We start from the raw sequence: 27,287 nt of genomic DNA, 5'->3' as shown, positions 1-27,287 counted from the left end.
CGATTAGAGTCCCAATAAACTATCTTTTGTGTTGGAATTAAATAAGACTTCCATGTTCATTCTCAGTCCCAATCTGGACAACAGAAGTATGATGTACTGAACACTGCTTATCACCTGCTCTGGAGATGATCCTCTCACCAACCAATTGTCCAATAACATGGACACCAGAGAAGCCTTCCAGGATGCCTCCTGCTGGAAAGAGAAGGGAGGGGCTGCTTTCAGAGCTTTCTTCTTCCTGAAGACATAAAGAAGTGACCCAATCCTCTTTCTTTTAAGGGATTCTTGAGAGATCTTCCTCTGTGCTCCTGAGAGGTGTGATGCCTATCCCTGCTCGCAGCCACAGAGGTAGGAGCAGGCAGAGCCCCAGAAATAAAGGCAGTTACTGGGACACTTTTCCCTGAGGACAATCCCAGACTAGACGGATCCTGTCTCCCATCCAGTCAGAGACTAGCCTTATAGCTTTCTCTAAAAGGAACTTCATCTTGATGTCCCTAGATTTAGTTGTCCTCTTGTAAGGATTTTACAATTCTTAAACTTTTCTTTTACATATCCTTCACTTTAAAGCCTGGATTTTTCTGTCCCAACATCATGCCAGACACACCCATCCCCACCTTCCGTACAGGGTAAAAAATGAACCTAGAGAAAGCTGAAACCTACACTCATCACTATACTAAATATGTAGTCTAAATAATTAACTATTTACAAAGTCAGAATAAAATATGCAACTGGAAAAAGAGTGGACATTGTTGGCTGGCTCAGTCTCACATCCAGGAGCAGCTGAAAGGAACTGAGGGCCAGTTGGACACTTTGCCCCCCCCCCGCTTTATACCTTTGAGGCCACCAGCGGAGCAGATGCAACCAAACAACATTGCTGGCTAAAGCATTCTGATCTCTAGCACGTGGGTAGGGTGACCATATGTCCCGTTTTGGCCAGGAGACTCCCTTTTTTAAGCCCTGTCCCAGCCGTCCTGACTTTTTTGGCAAAAGTTCAGAGTGCACCCCCAGAGAGGCAGAGAGGAATGTGCGTGTGGGCGAGGGAGGGGGGGTGAATAGGGCTCTGGCGAGCAGCAATGCGAGCCAGGGGAGAGGGGGCAGGCAGGATATGGACAAACAGTGATGCCAGCCGCATGAGGGGAGGCAGGGTTCAGGCAAGCAGCGACACCAGCCTTGTGGGAGGCAGCAGGGATCAGGCGAAGAATGACACCAGCCCCACATGGGGAGCAGGCTGGGCTCAGGTGAGAGCCCTGTGCATGGTGGTGGCAGGGCTGGGGCCAGCAACTCAGGTCAGCCCTGTGCTTGTGGGGAGAGGAGGCAGAGCACAGGCCAGCCCCATGTGCAGGGAGGGAAGAGGGTAGGGAACAGACAGCCCCAGGTGCAGAGGGGGAGGGGGTATGGCTTGGATGAGCGGGCCCCACGCAGTGTCCCGTTTTCCCTTTGGGAAATATGGTCACCCTACACATGGGGCATATTCACGCCACCAGAAATGGAACACATGCAAATAAGCACTCAAAGAAGAATTACTTAGACATTTGTTGTAGTATTAGACAACAGTGACAATCAACATCACTACTATTTACACACATACAGAACAAAGATTACTGTCTGTTCCCTCACCTGATGTACTTCTTATGAGTCTGTTCCTGTTGCTCCCAAACAGAAGAGTGCTCTATTTTTAAATAAATAAACTTATCATTTCTGGTACAGGCATCCCAAACAATTGGATTAACAATTGAAGAGCCATTGGAAGGACAAAGTTGGTCTGTCTGTCTCTTTATTAACATAACAATTCCTCTTACTGATGAGACTACGCCCTATAAGTACAATTGATTAAGATGAGTAATATTTTTCTACTGAACACCTTTATGCAATTCTATATAGAAATTTCCACATTTCCCTAGATGCAGTGTGTTACATACAGTACATTTATTTAAAAAACAAAGATATTTTAGGGCCGTCAATTAATGGCAATTAACGCAAACAATTAATGCAAAACAAATTAACTAGATTAAAAAATTAGTTCCGATTAATCGTAGTTTTAATCATACTGTAAAACAATAATAGAATAACAATTTACATTTATTATAAATACTTTTGGCTGTTTTTCTACATTTTCAAATATATTGATTTCAATTACAGCACACAATACAAAGTGCACAGGGCTTTATATTATTTTTATTAGAAATATTTGCACCGTAAAAAAGATAAAAGAAATAGTATTTTTCAATCCACCTAATACAATTACTGTAGTGCAATCTCTTTATTGTGAAAGTGCAACTTACAAATGTAGAGTTTTTTTAACGTAACAAAAACAAAACAATGTAAAACTTTAGAGCCTACAAGTCCACTCAGTCCTACTTCTTGTTCAGCCAATTGCTAAAACAAACAAGTTTCTTTACACTTACAGGAAATAATGCTGCCCACTTCTTATTTACATTGTCACCTGAAAGTGAGAACAGGCATTCACATGGCACTGTTGTAGCTGGCGTTATAAGAAAACCAACCTTCTGTTGGTGGCATCTGACTCAGATGACGAAAACGAACATGCACTGGTCCAGTCTGCTTTGGACTGTTATCAAGCAGAAACAGTCATCAGCATGGATGCATATCTTCAGGAATGGTGGTTGAAGCATGAAGGGACATAAGAATCTTTAGCACATCTGGCACGTAAATATCTTGCGACACTGGTTACAACAGTGCCATGCGAACACCTGTTCTCACTTGTAAACAAGAAGCAGGCATGATTATCTCTGGCAAATGTAACCAAACTTGTTTGTCTAAACAATTGGCTGGAGTAGGACTGAGTGGACTTGTAGGCTCTAAAGTTTTACATTGTTTTATTTTTGAATGCAGTTATTTTTCTGTACATAATTCGACATTTGTAAGTTCAACTTTCATGATAAAGAGACTACAGTACTATTGCACTACAGTACTTGTATTTGATGAATTGAAATATACTATTTGTTTTGTTTTTTTAAAGTGCAATGTATTCAAAAATAGAAAGTGAGCACCGTACACTTCGTATTCTGTGTTGTAACTGAAATCAATATATTTGAAAATGTAGAAAACATCCAAAAATATTTAAATAAATGGTATTATATTATTGTTTAACAGTGTGATTAATCACACGATTAATCACAATTCATTTTTAATAGCTTGACAGTCTTACATATTATTACATATTTCTATTATGGTAGCACCTATAAGCCCCAGTCATGCACCAAACCTCATTGTCGTAGGCGCTGTACAAACACAAATAAAAAAGATGCTCCCTGACCCAAGAGTTTATAATTTAAGTCATTAACCCTGGATACTCATCCCATTTAAAAACAAACACAGTATAAAATACTATATAATATTAAAGACTAGTCATAACATCCTGACATATAAATACATACACATCCAACTACTAATATGAGAATAGCAGAATAAATTAACCCTTCCAACTCTCGGCACACACTTTCTCAAAAACCTGGAGGAAAAAGATGGTCTTTGCCTTATTGTCCAGAAGTTTCTGGTGGACCAAGGTAGAGCAGTGAATTTCAAAGTTAGGGAAATCTCAATAAATACCTGCCAATGACTCTCTGAGTTTGTGTTGAGGGAGCTTCTGCTCAAGCACCTTACCTGTTCACAACTGCAGTATGGCCTAACATTACTATAGTGTATTAACATCTTTTAAATAAGCAAAAAAAAAAAAAAAAAAAAAACCACCCTGCATCAAAATGCACCCTTCTCAAATTTTAGTGAGTTAGAGGATGCTGTTTTTTAAAGTATATACAGAAATGGGAGAGGGGGACTAACTTTTTAAGATCAATACAAGCTTTATAAATATGCCACAAAACCATGTACTACAATAAGTATCTACAATACTTGTGGTCTTCATAATAGAGTGGACGCTGATATTTACATTTTTCCAAATATAAGTATTTTCAGTTTCTGTTGTGCAGAAAAGCTTTTGCATTGGTTATTTTTGGTTTCAGTTAAGAGGTGCAGAGATAATATTTTCTTCATTGGGAATATTTCATTCAAAGTTGAGAAACAGAGCGGGAGATGAAAAAGCAGAAAAGATTATTTATAGATTGGAAAACAAAAACCAGCTGAGAGACAATGAGCTCTACTAATTCTAAAAAACTTGAAGGGCCTGGGGCTAGATTTTCAAAGGTATTTAGGCACCAGAAGATGCAGCTAGACAGCTAAAAATACAGATTTCAATGAGAGTTAGGCACCTAACCTGCTTAGGGACTTTTGAAAATCCTACTAGGTACCTAAATACCTCTGATAATCTGGCCCATGGAAACCAGAAACAATCTGTGAATTCATTAACTACAGTTAATACTTTGCTTAATAAATCAGTTTTAAATGCAAAATATGTTTTGATATATTTACTTTTTTTTCCCTTATGTATCCAACACATTTAAGGTAGCCATGTTTAATTAAAAAAAAATTAAGTGCTAGTTCTGTGTATTTTTAATTGAATTTCAATTTCAATTCAAATGCAGCTTGATACAACTCATGAATACAAAATTAAGCATCTAGTACAATAAGAAATGGATCAGTGACAATTTCTAAATCAAGATTGGCTGTTTTTCCAAAAGCTATACTCTAGGAATTATTTTGAGTGAATTCTATAGGCTGTGCTATACAGGACATCAGATTAGATCAGGAGTTCTCAAACTGTGGGTCGGGACCCCAAAGTGAGTCAGGACCCCATTTTAATGGGGTCGCCAGGGCCAGCATTAGACTTGTTTGGACCCAGGGCTGAAGCCCTCTCTCCCACTCCCCAGGGCTTGGGCTCCACGCCTCCCCCCCCCCCCCCACGGATCATGTAGTAACATTATTGTCAGAAGGGGGGTTCCAGTGCAATGAAGTTTGAGAACGCATGGATTAGATTATCACAATGGTCCCTTATGGCTTCAGAATCAATGATAAATTTTCATATTCTAACACAATAAAAATGTAAAAATTTAAAATCTGAATACATTTAGATTGAGCTATATAAATGCTTAAATAAAATATTTACAGATATAGTGTTTCCTCCTGGTTAGCAAAGAGAACCACCAAATTTAGTAAAGATTTATGTATAATATTTAGCATATATGTATATTACAGTATATGTAGTTGCGAATTAACATATTTTAATTGTTATACCCGGAAGTGCAGCAAACCCTACAGAACCTTTCCTTCGAGGGCGTGGGGATTTTTTCAGAGCAGACAGACTCCAAGCTGCACAGCTTGAAAGACTCCAGGGCGACCATGAAGTCGTTGGGAATGCATACGCCGGCAACCCAATGCAAGCACTTTAGTCTCAACCACAACAACAGTGCTTATATCCTCCTCGGCAGAGGCAGGATTTTTATAGACGAAGGGGCAGGAACGGCAGGCAGAAACCTTCCAACCCCCCTTCGGGCAAGGTCATGGCCAGTCTAAACAGGCTCTAAACAGGCCTTTTGAAGATGTGCCCAAGGATGGCGCACCCACCACACTACCATGTTTTCTGAATCATCTATCCCATTTCTACCATGCTTGGTCCCAAATAACATAGGATCACTGGGTTCTTTGCATGGTAGAAGTGGGATACTCTCTCCAATTCTGTTCCTTCCCCCTCTCCCCCCCCCTTTCAGGGACCCCTCTCATGAGCAACTCCTTATCCAGGAGGTGCAATCGCTCCTCGCCATAGGGGGAGTGGAGGAGATTCCTCAGGAGCTAAGGGGAAAGGGCTTCTACTCCCATTATTTCCTAATCCCCCAGGCAAAAGGGGGTCTCAGACCCCTTTTAGACCTGAGAGGACTCAACCAGTTCATGGTGAAGTTGACGTTCCGCGTGGTCTCCCTGAGCACTATTATACCTTCCCTGGATCCGGGAGACTAGTACGCCGCACTCAACATGAAAGACGCATACTTTCATATAACCATTTGACCTGCACACAGACATTTTCTCCAGTTTGCGCTCAAACACTATCAGTTCACGGTCCTCCCATTCGATCTGTCAACAGCCCCGAAGTATTCACCAAATGCATGTCAGTCGTAGCAGACTTCCTCTAGAGGAGGCAGGTGCAGGTATACCCCTACCTAGATGACTGATCTGTGAGAGAAAAGCCAGCAAAGGGGGGTGGCTATTAAGAGCTATTGTACCAGTAGTGGAAGACAAAAAACTCCTAACCATTGTGAGTAGTCATTTGGGAATCAACCATGTCCCTTAAGGATACCTGAAAACATCCTGGTTCCAACCGCCATTCAAGGAGGATCATCAGATCAAGTCCCTCTCCAGTTGGAATACATGTACCCCAACCTCAAACCAAAGGAAACCATAAGTATCTGACACGGGTAATATCCAACCCTCCATACTGCACTCTCAACCCAAACATTAGATCTAGTGTGTATCCAGCCTTAGAAGACTCTATAACCACCTGAGACAGACCAATTGTTGGCATGACAATCATAAAATTCTTGATTAATCCAAAAGAATCATCACCTATGCAGATTTCTGAAGTCCTCAAACACCATTCCATGTTGACTCCAGGCTTCTCTGTACAATCAGCCCCAATAAAGCCTCTTTCCTTGAGTGAGTCGATCTGTATACCCATCAACATATTCACCCATATGGTTCTATATTCCATGAGTTTTGCTTTGAATCTAAAAAGAAAATTCACCTGGAACCTCTATGTTTCACCTGGTTTTGCATCAATATTTTTCAAAACTCCACAAATTGGCCAAGTTCTCTCAAACCATTTATTGATCCTTGTCAGAGCTTAACAAAACTCAAAATCAGGCAAGTTTCACACATTTTTCACAGCTCTAGTATGAACATTTTCTTAAATTCATAGAACAAAAAAGATTGTTATTCACTAACCTGATCTGAGCTCAGCTGTGAAGAACCATCTTGAAATACCATAGTAACTACCAGAGCTACTGCCTCTTTTATAGTTGTGATTAACTGGCTTTTTTCCTCATGTCCTAAATTTCTGATGTCACAAAATGTTTTTTCTGCTTGTTCAGCAGCCCAATCATGCTTTGTTTTATGTGAATTAACATCTTCTTTCATTGGTAACCACCGTTCCATCTTGTATGAGCAATAAGTAGATATATCCTGCTTCCTTTTAAGACTGGTGATTTTATTATTTTCACTATTCTTATTTTTCTTTCTTTGTGCTGACGAGTTTCTCTCTGTATAGTCCCATTTTGGTAGGTCTACATCCTGGTAATTTATAAAAGTGCTCATACTAGAAGTGAGCAATACTGAGCTCACTATTTTAGTGTTTTGATTACAGAACATTTTGTCCGTAAGTTCTGTACTAGCTAACAGACTACTGCTTTTTGCAGTGCTGGTATTCATATTTAATGATACAGCCATAGAATCATGGATCTCCTGGAAGAATCAAAAACTTTTTAGTGGATACATTATTCACCTTAGTATTATAGGTCAGAAAATTAAGCAAATATAAATTTAACATTTCCTGAAAAGCTTTTCAAAATGATTTATGCAGGAAAAAACTCAAATATGTTGATATTGTCTTACTTTCATTTTAAAATAAATCTGCCTGATGCATTTTATGAGTTCTATTAAGATAGAAAGATTCAGTTTAACAAGACTATATAACAAAGAGAAAACACTATAAAGACTAAATATGCATCCCTTTAAAAAAATCACTCTACTCCTTTATATTATTTGTAATAAAAATTACTATTATTTTTCAATTGTTGCTGTTGGGGTCATATTTAAGTGAATTAAAGGGCTCATGGAAAGTGCAAAGTTCACAGCCAACTGACTGCAAAACTGGTATTAGCAGCTGCTGTACACGCTTCTCTATCATTCATATTAAAGTGCTTCATCCATGACCTGGAAAGACAGTCTTCAGAGGCCAAATGGAAGTTTATTTTCCATGCCCATTCACTCTTTCGCCTCATTTATCAAGCAGGGTACCAAAAATGTGACATTAATTTCCCCTTCCTCAGCTTATTCCTCATGCTCCCTAGCTTCAAAGTTATGAAACCAATTCTCTAGCCTGAGACTACACACTCTGGGAACAAGTTGATAACCAAACACAATTAACAGAAAAATCTGTCTTCTTGTACGTGGCTTGTCTGCCATCAACATAGCTAATGGTTCTGACTGATATAGGGTGACTAGATGTCCCGATTTTATAGGGACAGTCCCGATTTTTGGGTCTTTTTCTTATATAGGCTCCTATTACCCCCCACCCCTGTCCCGATTTTTCACATTTGCTGTCTAGTCACCCTAGACTGATAGTATCTGGTTAGGGAAGAAGACAAACTGAATGAATCTGAAGTGAACAGAGTGGGGGGCACTAAAAAGAGTTTGCCCCAACCAGCATTCCCAATCACATGTGCTGTAACCCCCCCTGGCTTGAAGTGGTTTCCATTATATGAAGGCTTTACAGTTTGGTTCAATAGCTCTCAGCACTCCCACTATAAAAATTGTTCCAGAGCCCCTGTTCCCAATAGGACACCATTAAGGCTGAAAGAGAGGGAATATCCTTAGCATGACACCCAAACATTCTATCAGCTGATGCAGTGGAGTGAATTCTACTGCCAAATAGCAAGCAGCGAGTTCTACATTTTTTGTAAAAAGAAAAGGAGTACTTGTGGCACCTTAGAGACTAACCAATTTATTTGAGCATGAGCTTTCGTGAGCTACAGCTCACTTCATCGGATGCATACCGTGGAAACTGCAGAAGACATTATATACACACAGAGACCATGAAACAATACCTCCTCCCACCCCACTGTCCTGCTGGTAATAGCTTATCTAAAGTGATCATCAAGTTGGGCCATTTCCAGCAAAAATCCAGGTTTTCTCACCCTCCCCCCCCCACACAAACTCACTCTCCTGCTGGTAATAGCCCATCCAAAGTGACCACTCTCTTCACAATGTGTATGATAATCAAGGTGGGCCATTTCCTGCACAAATCCAGGTTCTCTCACTCCCTCACCCCCCTCCAAAAACCACACACACAAACTCACTCTCCTGCTGGTAATAGCTTATCTAAAGTGATCATCAAGTTGGGCCATTTCCAGCACAAATCCAGGTTTTCTCATCCTCCGCCCCCTCCCCCCCCCACACAAACTCACTCTCCTGCTGGTAATAGCCCATCCAAAGTGACCACTCTCTTCACAATGGTCATGCCTCCAGCTTTCACCCTGACCACACCACACGATCCATCGTCTACAGCCAAGCTCTGCGATACAACCGCATTTGCTCCAACCCCTCAGACAGAGACAAACACCTACAAGATCTCTGTCAAGCTTTCTTACAACTACAATACCCACCTGCGGAAGTGAAGAAACAGATTGATAGCCAGAAGAGTTCCCAGAAGTCACCTACTACAGGACAGGCCTAACAAAGAAAATAACAGAACGCCACTCGCCGTCACCTTCAGCCCCCAACTAAAACCCCTCCAACGTATTATTAAGGATCTACAACATATCCTGAAGGATGACACAACACTCTCACAAATCTTGGGAGACAGGCCAGTCCTTGCCTACAGACAGCCCCGCAACCTGAAGCAAATACTCACCAACAACCACATGCCACACAACAGAACCACTAACCTAGGCACTTATCCTTGCAACAAAGCCCGTTGCCAACTGTGCCCACATATCTATTCAGGGGACACCATCACAGGGCCTAATAACATCAGCCACACTATCAGAGGCTCGTTCACCTGCACATCCACCAATGTGATATATGCCATCATGTGCCAGCAATGCCCCTCTGCCATTTACATTGGTCAAACTGGACAGTCTCTACGTAAAAGAATAAATGGACACAAATCAGACGTCAAGAATTATAACATTCATAAACCAGTCGGAGAACACTTCAATCTCTCTGGTCACGCAATCACAGACATGAAGGTCGCTATCTTACAACAAAAAAATTTCAAATCCAGACTCCAGCGAGAAACTGCTGAATTGGAATTCATTTGCAAATTGGATACTATTAATTTAGGCTTAAATAGAGACTGGGAGTGGCTAAGTCATTATGCAAGGTAGCCTATTTCCCCTTTTTTCCTACCCCCCCCCCCCCCCCGACGTTCTGGTTAAACTTGGATTTAAACTTGGAGAGTGGTCAGTTTGGATGAGCTATTGCCAGCAGGAGAGTGAGTTTGTGTGTGTGTGTGTGTTTCGAGGGGGGGGGGTGAGAAAGCCTGGATTTGTGCTGGAAATGGCCCACCTTGATTACCATGCACATTGTAGGGAGAGTGGTCACTTTGGATGAGCTATTACCAGCATGAGAGTGAGTTTCTGTGTGTATGGGGGTGGGGGGGTGAGAAAACCTGGATTTGTGCTGGAAATGGCCCACCTTGATTATCATACACATTGTGAAGAGAGTGGTCACTTTGGATGGGCTATTACCAGCAGGAGAGTGAGTTTGTGTGTGTGGGGGGGGGGGGCGGAGGGTGAGAAAACCTGGATTTGTGCTGGAAATGGCTCAACTTGATGAGCACTTTAGATAAGCTATTACCAGCAGGACAGTGGGGTGGGAGGAGGTATTGTTTCATGGTCTCTGTGTGTATATAATGTCTTCTGCAGTTTCCACGGTATGCATCCAATGAAGTGAGCTGTAGCTCACGAAAGCTCATGCTCAAAAAAATTGGTTAGTCTCTAAGGTGCCACAAGTACTCCTTTTCTTTTTGCGAATACAGACTAACACGGCTGTTACTCTGAAACCTACATTTTTTGTGTTCACTTTGTGTGCATGTAAAATTGAATTATGACACTGGAAGTATTACACATAAAACTGTGGGTGACAGTTCTCCTGTAAAGGCTCAAAGGCAGAACAGACAAACAAAATGATTAATTTACTCTATTTCAAAATGTCATTTTGGGAGGAAGGAAAGGTTTGACTCATGAATTTTCAACACTTGGGGCTGGGAATACTGTAATCCTGACTGTTCCAGGCTATGGCTCCTAGGGTAAAAAATGTTCTTGCTGGAAACAGGAAGCAGAAATTTGGGCATGTCTCCTTTCCTCCTCTGCTCACTAGAATTCTTTTTCTGCTAGTTAGAATATATGCCTCTGAGTGTGTTTATTTTGGGGGTGGGACGGGGTTGACTCCGCATGCACAATATACCCTTTCCACTCACCTCCCATGGCTGACTACAGCTATGTCCCCAGGAGCCACAAAGAAGCAAGGTAAACATAGTCCCCATATTATACTAGTGGTGGAAAGAAATGGCACCTCAAAAGTAATACCAGCTTCTTCCTGGAGAAACAGCTAGAGACAACTTGGGAGTCATTAGAGTGAGCTGACAAAGAAGGCAGAACTGGAACCAAGACTCCTGCTGCTAACTGGATGACAGAGGTAAGACAGAAAGCTAGAAGAAGGATGCATATTGTCTGAATGGGTGACTAATCATACACACAGAGTTTGTTTATAAAATTTATGATGGAAAATAAAACAACATAAAAAGTACATTTTTTGAACTTTTTCCTTAGTTTTACAATATACTTGCCTCTTCATTTTCCAAAGTGATTTTCTTTCCCCTGAATTTATACTCATTCATCTTCTCACTATTACCTTAAAAAAAAAAAAAAAAAAAGTGGCAGCAATACCTATGGCTAAGATCTTCAAAACCTTTCCTTTAAAAGGCCCTATTTTCAGTTGCTTTTAACTTCACCAAACTTTAAGCTTTTGCACTGAAATTTTCCCTGCCATTTATATGCTTCAGGCTGAAATTTTTTAAAAAAGATGGTGTTAAAGTGATTCAGCTGTTTCCTAGAATAATTATAAGGAAAAATACATTTTTCCCATGTTGAAAAAACCTGCACAACTTCGCTGAGATGCATTAATACCTCTGTGTGCTGTTGCAAGGGCTTGACATTTGGCAGAGGTCAGTCTCTGGTGTTAAGGATGTGCGTTTTCCCATTCCTGTGAAAAAGCCATTCATTCACATTTGGGCAAGTTATAAGCATATGAAAAATCGCAATTCATATACAATTCTAACCCTTAGAGGCTGGCAGCTTTATTCTCCAAAGAGTCCTCCTTCACCAAGAGGCTCCATTCGTGCACACAAATCCTGTGTGTCAACCAGACTGCGCATGCTTCATCCCCACAGAGTGCCTGAGCATGCCTTATCCCAGAAGAACTGCTAGGGCTGAGCAGGATTTTATTTACAACTGACCCTTCTGGCAGCAGGTGATGCACTCTGGTGCCAGGCACAAGAACTGAGAGCAAGGAAATTCTTTCCTCTTGAGCTTACCAGAGCTCAAGACAGATGGAGGAACAAGAACAATCTGCATCAAATGCAAAGGGATGAGAAGCAGGGGTAGGCTGGGAGAGGTTAAAACAGAGGGGAAACGGACAGGAGCCAGGGTAGTTGATAGGAAGATAGGAACCAAGGAGAACAAGGATAGATGCCAACAGAACAGGAGCAGAAGGGTGAACAGGGACAGAAGGGTATATAACTTCTAGAGAACATCTCCCTCCAGAACCTGGAATTGAAACTGGTATTCCAAAGTCTCAGCATTTTTCTGCTGTCTAGCAAATAGACATAAAACCCACTGGCAAAGTGCACGCCAGCCCCTTTTAGTTGCTGGCCCAGAGGATAACAACTTACTACCGTTACCAGCTACCAGTTAGCTCATGTGATAGAGGTCTGTGCCGTGTATCTAAATATCCTAACCCTGCTAATGACCCATGTGGGGATCAGCACCATTCCACATGATGGAATTATTTTTTTTCCAGTTTGCTGAATTAAATTGTTTCAAAAAATTATTGGCAGAGTGAACAAGGCCCTTTACTCAACTTGATGGAATTTCTCAGTTTGTCTGTAAGTAACCCAATAACTTTAGAGCACCATATTTGATCGATTCCAAAATTTCAAGGAAAGTTCTGGGCAGAACCCTATTGACTTTTTGGGACCGGAGAGAATCAGCAAACAGGAAAGTGGAAATGAGGGACACACAGAGCCCCTTTGCATCTGCGTAGCTCACTTAGCTGTTTTAACCAGCTCAGTAACTGACCTTCCATCCCAACCCCTAACCCCAACCTCCATCTCAGCTCTGCCCATATCCCAATAGAGTTTAAAATGTTGATATCCTGTAAGATTTATCTCCCAGACAGAAAGAAAAGAAATATCAGGGGGAGCCAGAGGGAGAGGAGAATGAAAGAGGTTTTATTCCTTCCTCCCTTAGTACTTTGCTTCCCCAAAGCCAATTCCATGTGGGGGAGGGCACCAGCTATCTGCCCATCCCTTCCAATCCAGTGGGAGACTAAATTTACTTTGGAGACACATAGAGACTCTGGCATGGGAGGAGAGGTGGAGGGGAGATGCACAACCCCTTGCATGAGGTGGGGTGAGTGCAAGATGAACTGAAAATACTCCTGCTTTAGATATTTGGATTATTCAACACTCCTTTTTATGGCTGTTTGGAGGTACTTAATTTAAATTCACCACTTATATTTATGTCATATGTAGGTGTATTATATTATGTTTTTGAATGTTATGATTTATCATAGCATGGGCCCAAACATTTGAGGGAATTATGTTTGACCCTGGGTTCAATAACAAACATTTATATATATATAAGAAAAAGACGAGCAGCTTAAATGACAATTGAATTTAAGTTCTGTGGCAGTACACTGTAAAATGGCAATAGGCTCTAATCTAGCCATACATTCCACGGATTCTCACTGCATGTTTTTTCCTCTCAAAAGCCATTTGCACTTAAAGAGTTAAACAATACACAGACCTCAGCCTGCATGAGCCACAGTGGGGATGGCACATGGAGGTATGTAACTTACATCCCTGGTCTGCACAATGAGCTTGGGCTACAGAAACAATGAAACGTGCAACCCTCTAGTATCACATTCATTCACAATAGCTTCCCCCTGCTTTCCCCCAACATGGATCATCAGCAAGGGTTTGAAACCTGGCCCTGTAGAATCCCGAGACCCTGAGCTACAGCCATAGGATTTATGCCCTTAAGACTTGAGCTAGCCTTTCTGTGGACCAGACAGTAAGGGGCGGGGAGGGGTGGGGTGGGGGGAGACTTGGCAATTTCCCATTGGATTACACCACTCTTTGCTAGACAACTGTAGAAAACCAGAGATGAGGAATCCTGGATTCTATTCCCACTATAATGGATTTTGAGGAGATAACCAAAGCATATAAAAGTGGATTAAGTGGGTAAGGTTTGGATCTACCACATTACAGAACTGGGTTCTATATTCCCAAATATCAGAATGACCTTATGTAATTTTGCTGTTAACATATTTGTAAAACTGGAACCAATGTGGGCCAGGGGGGCGGCAGAGAAGCAGCAGCTCATACTTACCTGTCTTCCAGGGTTAGGATCACAGCCTTGTTTGGTAATAAGGGTGGTGAATGTAAGGAAATATAAAGCACCCTCAGTAGAGAAGATTTCACCTCATGGTCTCCTATTTTGCAGCTCAGGGAACTTTCCCATAGACCAATATTATATAATATATTATATTACAGAAAAGTCCTACAATGCAGACAACACTTGTCACATGCCGATGATAGTGTTGAGAGTGCTTAATATGTCTGCTTCATGCAGACAAAATTAAAAAATAGTAACGTAAAAACAAAAAACAAAAAATAGGAGTACCTACTTCTAGTTAATATTGTCCTACTTAGTCTCATACCAGATGTAATGTGCGAGGCAAAACTCAGACCCCTTGGAACTTATACGTTTTTAACAAAAGGCACCCAAAATAGTCCTTATCCTATTAAAAAAAAATTGATTGATCATTTTTACATCAACATGTAATGTATCCAAATGTATTAAATTGATCTGCACCAAACCAACATAAAAATTCAAATACAATGAATTTTAATTTCAATGGCGTTTCCCTGCTCCACACATACTTTTACATTTCACAGTTTTGTCAAAATATAAATGTTGCCACAACCTTAACTATGCAAAAAGAAAAGGAGTACTTGTGGCACCTTAGAGACTAACCAATTTATTTGAGCATGAGCAAATCCAGGAAATGGCCCACCTGATGATCACTTTAGATAAGCTATTACCAGCAGGACAGCGGGGTGGGAGGAGGTATTGTTTCATATTCTCTGTGTATATATAAAGTCTGCTGCAGTTGCCACGGTATGCATCCGATGAAGTGAGCTGTAGCTCACGAAAGCTCATGCTCAAATAAATTGGTTAGTCTCTAAGGTGCCACAAGTACTCCTTTTCTTTTTGATAATATATACAGAGTATGTATATTTATAAAACAAATTATATTTATTTATATCTTGAATATCAAACTGCTATTACAATGAAACAGGCAACCAATAGGTAAGTTCTATTATTTATTTAAAAGCAACAAGTTGGCCAAATTCTGAAGTATTTATTCAGGTAAAACTCTTATTGTAGTAAGTGGGACCTTTCCTTCAGTAAGGCCAGACACTAAAAACATAAAGCTAATAAACATCAAATAAATTATACTACACTGTTGCATTATAGGATGAAGATCAGTGGACAATATTAAATGAGAAAAAATTGTAAAACATTAATTCTGCTAGGTTTCAGAGTAACAGCCATGTTAGTCTGTATTCGCAAAAAGAAAAGGAGTACTTGTGGCACCTTAGAGACTAACCAATTTATTTGAGCATAAGCTTTCGTGAGCTACACATCCAATGAAGTGAGCTGTAGCTCACGAAAGCTTATGCTCAGATAAATTGGTTAGTCTCTAAGGTGCCACAAGTACTCCTTTTCTTTTTATTAATTCTGCTAAGGACCTCATTTAATGCAATTAAAATAATAATCCATTAACGTTCTAGATTTTATTCCAAGGGAATCTCTAGTTTTGCCCACTTATACCTTCCTCACTATGCACTGCTCAGTGGCTCTCACCTGTATCTTAATATCCAACTAACCTTAGTTCTGTTTTGTATATTTTTCCTGCAGTCTGAAAAAAATGACACTAGATGGCAATATAAACCTATCTTTGCTTTCAAAGATTTTAAAGGCTAGAAGAAAGACAATTGTGATCATCTAGTCTCATACCAGAGGCCATAGAATTTCACTCAGTAAATTCCTTCATAAAGCCCATAATTTTTGGATGAAATAGAGACATACAAACTTTCCAACAGGCACTTCCAAGAGATTAGCAAAATCACATTCAATTCTCCATGTATTACAATAAAATACGGTCTAAAAGTGTCTCCATAGAGGGGGTTCTAAAAGGCTTATCTCAGAAGTTGAATTGTGTGTGTCTTACAAGAGAAACAGTTAAAACAGAAAATTGTGATTCCTCTCCATTTTGAGTCTACCTGTTCTTGAGAATTGACTTCTTTTTCCATCTATCATACAAATTAACAGGCTTAAACCTAGGAAATTCTCAGAATAGAGCACAAATTGTAAACTTATTTTTAAAAGTATAGAATAGGAATAATCAAGACCTTGTTTACTAGGTTGAAAGTGGTTTCATAAAAATGTTGTATTTTCTGTAAGTTTGTTTTTAAAAGTATCCAGTTTTAGGTAAGTAGGACAATTCTATTTAGAAGTAAGTACTCTATTTTTTGTTTTTCCTCAAGTTTACAAATTACTGTTTTTATATCTACTTTCTCTTTTCCACCTACAAAAGAGTTCTGTGAATTGTCTACATTTTCTTTTATAAAAGTAATACCTTTAATTTCTCATTTTAAATATGAAGAGAAGAGAGATCACAAAGATCTAGCAGCAGAGCAACATAATATCACACAGAAAAATGGACCTACACTAGAACTCAGTCCCTCGTTTCCAAGGAAGTAGGGGCTTGAGAACAGAATAGAGGCAGCAAGCTTATCCCTTTGAGAGGAGGGCCGGGATCTTGGAGGGCAAGACAGATTAAAAAGTGTTATGGATATTGTTGCATATGTATTTGTATACTTTTATTTGGTAGGTATGTTTGGGGTTGTCAGGATGTAATAACAGGCCAAGTCAGAACTGCAACCTTTGCCCAGGGACTATTTTTGTTAATGTTTCTCAAACTGGAAATCTTTAGATTGTCATCTAGTTTGTGTAAATTGTATTACATAAATTTACAGCTATGACTAAATCTACTATTGTAGCTTTTTCTTAATTATGTTTTTATAGTTCTAACAGTTTAAGAGTACTGAAAGGTATATATAAGTTATAACGAGCAATAACATGAAAAGCATGACTTCATTAGGCTAACTGAGGACAGTTTAGGTTCTTGTTGAGATGTAATGCTTAGGGACAAATCACTACCATTCTAGAATTAGAAAGTACGTCCTAGATAAAAAATGAACTTTCCAGCTACTACTGTGTCATACATAAGATACGATTTAGCAAGTAGCCCAATGGTTTTTATCAAGTTTTTGAAGCATGGGTCAAGAGATATTGCTGCTGACAAATCACAATTTTTTTCCAAACACAAGTTTCCATATTGCTTTAATTATTCCTGAAGCATTGCTGTTCTTTTTCTCAGATGGGTCAGTCACCTACCCAAGAAGCAAATAAAGAAATGGAAGAGTTTGGTTCAAGCATGACATGTCTGAACACATTACAGGGGTTACTGCCTCAATGGACTACGGAAAGGAAAATCTACTTAGGCAAGATACTTTTAAAAAAAAAAAGAAGTTAAAAACTGGAAACGTGGGGGTCAAAAAGCAGATCTACACTACCAGCTGTTAGCCTGGAATAAGTAATATGTTCTCTGTCAGTCCACCTCATGGCAATGTAACATTTAGATGACGTTTGTGTCATGTTTAGGTATATTTGACTGTGGTATAGTTCCTAATGTTTTATGTTCCTTTGAGTAAGAACTTTTTATTGGTTTGGTTGGTCTTTAGAACAGTGCCCAACTAACTCCATTTTAAAAAAAAGCTCAAGACCAACAACCTACAAGCAAGAGTACATGTATATACTATACCTGACTGCTTTTGTATGTATGTAAGACAAGGGCGGTAACTGTTGCACTCTACTCAGCATTGGTGAGGCCTCAGCTGGAATAGAGTATCCAATTCTGGGCACCAAGCTTTAGGAAAGACCTGGACAAATTGGAGATGGTCCATAGGAGAGCAACAAAAATGATAAAAGATTTAGAAAATCTGACCTATTAAAAAAACAACCTATGTATGTTTAGTCTTGAGAAAAGAAGACTGAGGGGGAACCTAATAATAGTCTTCAAGTATGTTAAGGGCTGATATAAAGAAAATGGTGACCAATTGTTCTCCATGTCCATCGACAGTAAAACAAGAAATAACAGGCTTAATCTGCTGCCAGGGAAATATTAGGCTAGATATTAGCAAAAAGAAAAGGAGTACTAGTGGCACCTTAGAGACTAACCAATTTATCTGAACATAAGCTTCCGTGAGCTACAGCTCACTTCATCGGATGCATTCAGTGGAAAATACAGTGAGGAGATTTATATACACACAGAACATGAAAAAAATGGGTGTTATCATACACCTTGTAAGGAGAGTGATCACTTAAGATGAGCTATTACCAGCAGGAGAGCGGGAGGGGGGGAGAAAACCTTTTGTAGCGATAATCAAGGTGGGCCATTTCCAGCAGTTAACAGGAACGTCCGAGGAGCAGTGGGGGGTGTTCCTCGGACGTTCCTGTTGAAAATGGCCCACCTTGATTATCGCTACAAAAGGTTTTCTCCCCCCCTCCCGCTCTCCTGCTGGTAATAGCTCATCTTAAGTGATCACTCTCCTTACAAGGTGTATGATAACACCCATTTTTTTCATGTTCTGTGTGTATATAAATCTCCTCACTGTATTTTCCACTGAATGCATCCGATGAAGTGAGCTGTAGCTCACGAAAGCTTATGTTCAGATAAATTGGTTAGTCTCTAAGGTGCCACTAGTACTCCTTTTCTTTTTGCGAATACAGACTAACACGGCTGCTACTCTGAAACCTGTCATTATGATAGATATTAGGAGAACCTAATTACAAGGGTAGTCAAGCTCTGGAATAGGCTTCCAGAGAGGCTGTGGAATCCCAATCATTAGAGGTTTTTTAAGAACAGACTGAACGAACACCTGTCAGGAATGGTCTAAGTTTACTTGGTCCTGCCTCAGCACATGGGGCTGGACTTGATTTCTCAAGGTCCCTTCCAGCCCAACAATTCTATAATTCTATGCTTTAACAATATTCTTACATGGGATTAAGATATCCAATTTTAAACAGTTAACTGAGTCATTTACTCAACAACTCTTGCAGTAATGCCATGAAATTTGTAAATATCCTGAAACAAGTGCAGTCTTGCTTGTGAAAGTGGTCAGTGCACACATTATCAACTCTGACTTGCAGCAATGGAACTACACAAATTTAACATGTTTGACTTGTACACTGACTTCCAAGATGACTTGCACATATGGGGACAAATTCTATTCTGTAATACTGATGCAACTCCTCAGTGAAACTGTTGAGGTTGAACAAGTGTACAGAATTGGACCATATTGTTCAAGTCACCATGAACTTGCACACCAGAAAGGCACCACACCAACTGCTTTCTTTGTCCAATAGATCCTACCATGGAGCTTTCAAACTAAATTGGTTAAGACTGAAGCCACATTACATTACATGGGAATACTCTATATTGCTGTGCCATGCACTAGGTACCTTCAACATCAACAAGTTTCTTCAACAAGCTCGCCTCTGCCCCGCGGCATAAGGACACCAGAATGAGAGCTGTGCTCACAATGGAAAGGCGAGTGGTGATCACTGTGTGGAAGCTGGCAACTCCAGACTGCTACCTGTCAGTTGCTAATCAGTCTGGAGTTGGAAAGTCCACCATGGGGATTATGGTGATGCAAGTGTGCAGGGACATTAATCGCTTCCTACTATGAAGGACTGACTCTGTGTAACGTGCAGGAAATACTTGATGGCTTTGTGACGCTATTCCCTAACTGTGGCAGTTCAATAGATGGCATGCATACCTCAATTTTGGCCCCAGACAATCTTGCGACAGAATACATCAACTGAAAGGGCTACTTCCCCATGGTCTTGCAGACACTGGTGAATTACCAGGGCCGTTTCACTGACATCAGTGCAGGGCTGGTCACGGGAAGGTTCAAAATGCATGCATCATTAGGAACACTGGGTTGTACAGAAAACTGCATGTTTGGACTTTCTTTCTAGACCAGAAGATTCCAGTGGGGGATGTGCAAATGCCTATAGTGATCCTGGAAGAACCCACCCACCCCTTGTTCCCATGGCTCATGAAGCCTTACACCAGGAACCTAGACAGCAGCAAGGAACGCTTCGACAACAGGCTCAGCAGGTGCCAAATGAATGTGCCTGTTTAGCAGATTAAAAAGTTGCTGGGACTGCCTTTTTGGCAGGTTAAACCTCAATGAGGAAAATATTCCAATGGTCACAGCAGCCAGCTGTGCTCTGCATAACATTTGCAAAGTGAAGGGAGAAGTTTCCCCAGGGTTCGAGTGCTGATGTGGATCAGCTGGCTGCTGATTTGGAGCAGCCAGATACTAGGGCAATTAGAGGGGCTCAGCAGGAGGCTATTTGAAGGAGCATTTTGATAATGTGCCCCAGTAACGTGTCTTTATGTGATGCATTCAGCTAGGCAATGTTTACTTACTGCCTTGAATGACCCCTGTAATGCTTCCTTCCTGAGCATTAACCGTGATGAGCAAATGTTCTTGCCTGTAGCCACTGTGAATTTTAGCAGCAACTACTGTGTGCATGACACAAATACTCATTTTGTTTCAAAAACTACACTTTAATTAAAAGGATAAAAATTTTTTTTTTTTTTGCACAAACAGAGGAATGGCAATGAGGAACAGTCTCACGGTCAAGGCTCTCACAGCTGTGTGTAACTCCAACTTTCATCATGAAACCAGTCTCTGGGGATGGAGTGCAAGGAGTACTGCGACACAACAGAAACATGAGAGGAATGTGTTGAGGGAGTTTGGGGAAGTCACGGAACAGCGTTCTGTGAGCACGGATGTGCTCAGACTGCAGCTCTGTGAGGGACTTGAGCATCTCTGTCTGGCCCTCCAGTGGCTTTATCATCCATTCCTGTCCATCTATCATCAACTCCTGCCCCTGTCTCCGTTCCAGGCTATCCAGCCTGAGTTTTTCATTAACGGTCTTCCTCCACACTCTTTTTGCTATCTGCTGTATCTATTGACTGCAGTACTTTGAGAAACATATCCTTCTTACTCCTCCTGGTTTGCCTCCTTAATCTGACGGAGGAGCTCTGCTGATGTGTTGGAATTGGTCCTCAAGGGCACATCTGCAGAAGCCAAAGAAACAATGAACAGACACAGCATTATGACTGCACTCTCAGGCATGAATCACAAAAGCCACATACACCTCTTTCTCACTGTCCCTTTGCTAACACACAGCTTGGTGAGAGTCCCAAATATGGGGAGTTCGGTGAAGCAGGGCGGGTTGGGAAGAGGGAATGGCTAAGAAGAGACAAAGGGTATGGGTGATTTGCAAAGAGGGTCACTAGACATGCCTAGGGAGATATTCTGAATATTGGCACCCTTTTCGACAGGCTGGGACAATCAAACCTGATATCTCATTCCATAGGGTAACCCGGCTGCAAGGGTCCATCTCCTGCATGCATATGCCTTCACACCGGGTCCATATGCTACTTACCTATGTGCCACTGTGGTCCCTGCAGAAACAATTGCCTGTTGGCATGATAAAGTTTCCTACACCAAGGGGAGAAACAAGGCAGCTCTGCCAAGGAATCTTCAGCACAGGATTTCAGAGTACCCACATGAAAGTTTCCTAGAGATCTCTATGGAGATCTCTTGGACAGTGTACATTAACAAACTTTTTCACCAAGCCCCCACTACCTAGCTGCATAGGCTTTATTGTTTGTTATATAGTAGAAGAGGGATAAGGGATAGAAACTAAGTAAATGAGACCTCAGTCACCGTGCAGTATGAAAGCAAAATGGGTGCTTACCAGAGCTTGCCTATCCTGCTTCATGTGTGCCGGAGCCTGAGTACTGGGACTGGATAGACCCCTCTGGAGTCAAAAATAGGTCCTAGTTTGCAGGGCTTTGGAGCGGAGCCTGGAGCTGGAGCACGGAGCAGTGGAGCTGCAGGTTTTTGCCCGGACCTGGAGCGGAGCCGGAGCACAGAAAATCTTGACTGCTCCAGTTTTTTTTTTTCCCTCCATTTTCAATCCAAAATGAATGATATTTAGCAAGGAAATCCTAAAGGTGCCCAAAAGTTTCAGCTTGTATAACAATTGATATTAACATCTACTTTATATAATATGTCACAGTTATTCTCACTTTGGCCAAAATCAAGATTTAATGTACAGATACAAAATTACCAAGTTTTTTGGAGATATGTTTTATTAAAGAATCTGATAATTATCAGACAGGCGGCAACACTGCAGACTGCTCCCACCCTTGTGCCAACGTTAGGCGAGTACGTACTCACGTAGATTAGACAGTTAGATTAATATGTGTTGATACTTCTTTTGTAAGGGTTGATCAACGACACGCTATGAGCGCTGCGATTATGGAAAAGTGTGACGCAAGATGCAACATTTTAGATATCACAAACAGGTATATTGAAAAAAATATGTTTACTGATATATTAAAATATTGCAAGACATATTAACCACTTAAGCTCATTTCTCACACGGGCTCCCGTTTCCAGTACATTTGTTCATTTGTACCTGCTCCCATATCACTCTGGCAGACTTATTTTATAGGTCATCTGTTCAACTGTCTTTTTGGTAGCGTTGTTTGTAATTTTACATTTACTGAAAAAGTCACGTACAGCAGGCATATAAATATACAGTAAACTTTTGCATAAATTAGGAGTGATTTTTGTGATATATCCAGAATGATTGGAAAATGTCCAACACAACTTTGGGGGTGAATCTTTAGGTCATTTTAAGAAAAAACATTTGTGAACACGTGTCCTAAAATTCTTCCTAAGGGAGCTACAGTCCCTTCAAGGAGATGATGAAAAGTTAATTGCTGATTAATATCTCAAAAACACTTTGAAAGGCTTGTCGTTGACTGCCCCTGGCTACGAGCGGTAATATGTTCCATAATAAGTTAATAATTTTTGGTTATTTAATACTACATTTAAACTTTGGAACCATAAATTTTAAAAATAAGTAAAATTGTTTGTATCATTCTAAGCATCTAAGCAGTTTAAAATTTTTAAACAGTTCTCGGAAATGGTTAATTATACAAAATAAATTAAGAGTACCATTTTAATGCGTGTTTTAGCATTAAACCATATTCCATGGTTGTACCTGTTAAACAGGCAAAGATTTAAAAAATATTAAATAAAATTAGCCCAGTCCCTCCCCAGTTCACGATGCCTGTAGTTTAAATAATTTTTTTTTTAATGATGTTGTATGATAGAATGTTCGAAATAAACTTTAATGGGAAAGCAGATTCAAATTGCAAGCAGTCCTTTTAGTAAAGAGAGCAAATTTTCAGAAATCTTTTTCCTTCATCAGGCTGGAAACATTATACAAGACAGAACCTGTTATTTGCTCTTTGTATAATCTAATCAGGCTGATGAAGCAAAAACATATTTCTGAAAATTTGTTCTCTTTACTAAAAGGACTGTGCTTGAAATTTGAATCCACTTCCCCGTTAAAGTTTATTTTCAATCTTGTAACATGTAGCCTCGTTACTTCAACAATTAATGTTGTAGAACAGCGATAGCATGTACTAATGCTACAGCGCATACCAAATTTCATTGATATATCTATATTAAAGAGTTTGAGATATTAAAAACTTGCAATTTATAAAAAAAGGTATATTAAAAATACTTGTTGTATTGTAAACTGCAAGAAACATGTTAAAATATTAAAATATACTTTAATAATTGTGTAAAAAGAAATGTGATCATTTTTGCCCAGAAAATCCAAAATAAATTTGAAGTACCTCAGTGGTTAAGATATCACAAGCAGGTACATTATAAAAAAAATGTTATGATCTTCAAAAAGCAATGAACAAAAGCATTACAAGAAACATTTGGCTGCAGTAGCAGTATAAGAAGATTTGGCCATGGCTTATAGCCAATTTACGGAAAAAGGATCTAAACAACGTCTTTACTTTTGAATTTGAAAAAAGCCCAAATTTGAGCTTTTGGGAAAAGCAAAGAAGAAATCAGCAACGTGCAAAGTGGAAAAGTGAATGGCGAGCTCAAACCATGTAGCTTCAAGACAAATGAAGCAAGTGCGCGAAAAGTTACAACTTTTGGCAGCATGTAACACGTAACCATCCTGAAAACTTATGCGACTCTGGTTACAAAAAAGGACCAGGAAGATGAAGCAAAAACAGAAAGCTGACACGGCTAAATGACATTCATCTGGCTCTTTGAAAACTCCTGGAGAAAAGATTTTTCGTGGAGCTTCATCTGAGAAGAAGCCCATAACTGAGCAAACAAAACTTGACTCATATTTGAAGTCCTCAAAGGTTACAGTCACCATGGATGCCAATACTTTCTTTCCATGAAGGGCTGATGGAAATCGTTTGCTTGAGTTCAACACTGCTCACTACATTCAGGCTAAGGAACAAAGGATTCCAAAAAACTGCAGGTGAAATGGGTCGGCAGCTTTGTGTTTCGATGGGGCACAATGCGGTTTGTCATTTAGTTGTCAACACAGCTGAGTCTGGTTGCAAAGAGCTCAAGAAAGCTTTGGAGCAAAAACTGTGCTACCTGAAAATGGATGTGGCAATCTGTGGAGACAGAAATTTCCTTGCAATCAATGCTCAATACTACAAAGAAGGAAAAGATAAAGCTGTGGTAAAAATCTTGGAAGTAATCGACACAGAAGGGCGTCACAATTCTTCATATGTGAAAAGTCAAGTAAAAGCTATTTTAGAAAAATCTGGGGTCAAATGCAAGTGCTGAGCATCTGCATTGACAATGCAGCAAACATGATGTGTGCCATCAAAAATTTCAGCGAGGACAATGAAACCATTTCTACCTCTGAGAACAGGGATGTGGACAGAACTGAAGCTATTTTGCCTGATCAAGGAACTAAAGGAATGGATGAATTAAACTCAACATGCTGCTGTGCAATGGGTTAATGACCCTAGCCTCATATTTCCAACATGGCTTCAGGAGGACGACTCAAAAGTCCAATTAATGAGGGGTGGTATTCACACTCTTCAGCTGTGAATCTGGGATGGACTGAACAAAGAAAATGCGAAGAAATTACTGGCAAAAATTCGACAAGTCGTTGTCAAACTACGTACCCCAAGTATTCAGTGTTCTGCTTGATCTACCTGGGGTAACTCAATCATTGGATACTGTAACTTGCTAGGGTTCAACATTTGCGATGATTGATCGGCTTCGTTTTTCAATCTTACTGTGAACAAGTGGCTGCTGCTGGAACAAGAGAACTCAAGTTAACAAAAGCTGAATGGGACAAAGTGAAGAACTTGCGAGACCTCTTGGCAAAGCCAAACCAAACAACCGTGAATCTTCAAGCTGTTGATGTAATCCTAGGAGTTTTAATGAAGGGATAGTGAAAACTGTCAAAATTCTTGCAAGAAAATGGTGAACAAATTGCAGAAGGAATTCTATCCTCCATGCAGAAATGTGAACAATATTTTTAACAATATTCATTTTCTTGCTGGGGTTTATGTTGACCCACGGTATCGGATTCTTTTTACCTCAAGGGAAATACCAAAGGCAAAGGAAGGGCTCCTGGATACTGCTCGATGACTCAAAACCCAAAATCTATTGCTACATTTGAACTCTGCAAAAGAGGATGAAGAAAACAAAACAAAAAGGAGTCATCAATCGAATCTGCGGTTTCGGAAAGTTCACATCCTTCAGAAATAGCAGGCTGTTCTCAAACTTTGTCTCCACTCTGAACTTGTTCAAGCATCAGTCCCTGAGATGTCTTCAACCATTACAGGAAAATGGAGATAATTCAAGCACCAATTCTTCAGAAGATGATGCCTTCAAAAACGAATTGGATAAACAAGACAGACGCCGGCGAGTTTCTGCAATTCATAATGGTAATGAAGCATTATTCAAGAAAAACTTTCGGGAAGATTGTGAGGCGATGGAGTCTATTGGTAAGCTAAAAGTTAAGTCTGTTTTTGAGACTACCCACACCACATTCAGGCTGCCTGTAGAATTGCTTCAAGCACGCCAACAACTCAAACTTGTGTAGAGCAACAGTTTTCGGCTTTAAAGTTTTTTAAATGATTTGCGGCAGGCTATGAAAGACTACTTGATTGCTGCAATAATTTTTTTACAGAATGAATTATGAATGATTCTAGTTTGTATCGTTGATGACATTTAAATTGTTTTAAAAGTGAGTAAAAATAATGTTTTTTCAAAATTACAGTATGCACTTTTTTATTTATTTAAAAATTAATTTGAGTCAGAGTACGGAGCGGAGTCGGAGCGGAGCTGGAGCAGTCACTATTGGTGCCAGAGCAGAGCAATTCAAAAATTTGATTGCTCCAACTCCCTGCTAACTTGCCATCGCACCAGAGAACCCTGTTGCACAGGGCTCTTGGCAGTGGGTCACAGCCAAGGATAGCGCGCAGCTCCTTGAAGTGGCATGTCTTCGGCAATGCACCAGAGCAACAGTTGGCCTCCCTTGCCTTCTGGTACATCTGCCTCAGCTCCTTGATCTTAGCACAGCACTGCTGCATGTCCCTTTCAAGTCCGTTCTCCTGCATGCCACGAGCATTGTGCTCGTAGATATTAAAGTTCCTACAGCTTGAGTGAAGCCGAGACTGCTCAGCCTCCTCTCCCCACAGACCTAGCAGATCCAACAGCTCTGGCATACTCCAGGCAGGAGTGCATCTGTTGTGGAAAGCTGGCATAGTCAGCTGGGAAGATGCTGTGTGAACAGTACACACCGAGCAAAGAGGAAGAGGAATTTCAAAAGTTCCCTTTAAACAGAGATGGGGTGCATGTCTGTGTACCTGCAGCGCAGCAAACTCCAAAGCGCTAACCAGAGGGGTCAGAATGGGCATTGTGGGACACCCCTGAAGGCCAATTACGGCAACATAAGCAAGCGCAGTGTCCACACTAATGCTGTATCACTAACTACATCCCAAACAGTTCTATGCCTCTCATTGAGGTGGTTGTATTATGTCGGCATAACAGGGGAGTTACATCAGTGGAAGGAGCATTTCAGTGTGCACACCTCCACTGGTTTGTTGATGAAAGTTGACTTTCGTTGACAAAACTGTATAGTTTAGACAAGGCCTTAGTGTTGGAGATATTTCTATGTAAAACTATTGAAACTCTACTTCTACCCCTCAAGATGCCAAAGTGAGTGTTTAGAAAGATAATTTTTCCTTAAGTCTTTCCATTTTCATGATCCATTTCCAAAAATGCATAATATAGTACAAAG

At 40.4% G+C, this 27,287-nt stretch overlaps 1 protein-coding gene across 1 annotated transcript in view; it reads right to left on the bottom strand.

The window, feature by feature from the left end:
• Nucleotides 1-27,287, bottom strand: part of POLN (DNA polymerase nu) — a 226,331-nt gene that overhangs the window by 184,961 nt on the left and 14,083 nt on the right. Inside the window, exons 4-6 of the mRNA XM_075128232.1 lie at nt 11,471-11,535; nt 6,847-7,362; nt 1,615-1,811 (exon numbers count right to left, since the gene is read on the bottom strand). Of these exons, the coding sequence (XP_074984333.1) occupies nt 1,615-1,811; nt 6,847-7,362; nt 11,471-11,535 (778 nt within the window). The remainder of the gene's footprint in view (nt 1-1,614; nt 1,812-6,846; nt 7,363-11,470; nt 11,536-27,287) is intronic.

Source organism: Caretta caretta, chromosome 4 (genome assembly GCF_965140235.1).
Source record: "Caretta caretta isolate rCarCar2 chromosome 4, rCarCar1.hap1, whole genome shotgun sequence".
Classification (NCBI taxonomy): domain Eukaryota; kingdom Metazoa; phylum Chordata; order Testudines; family Cheloniidae; genus Caretta; species Caretta caretta.
Note: the sequence above shows the minus strand (reverse complement) of the source record. Positions and strands in the feature narration are given on the sequence as shown.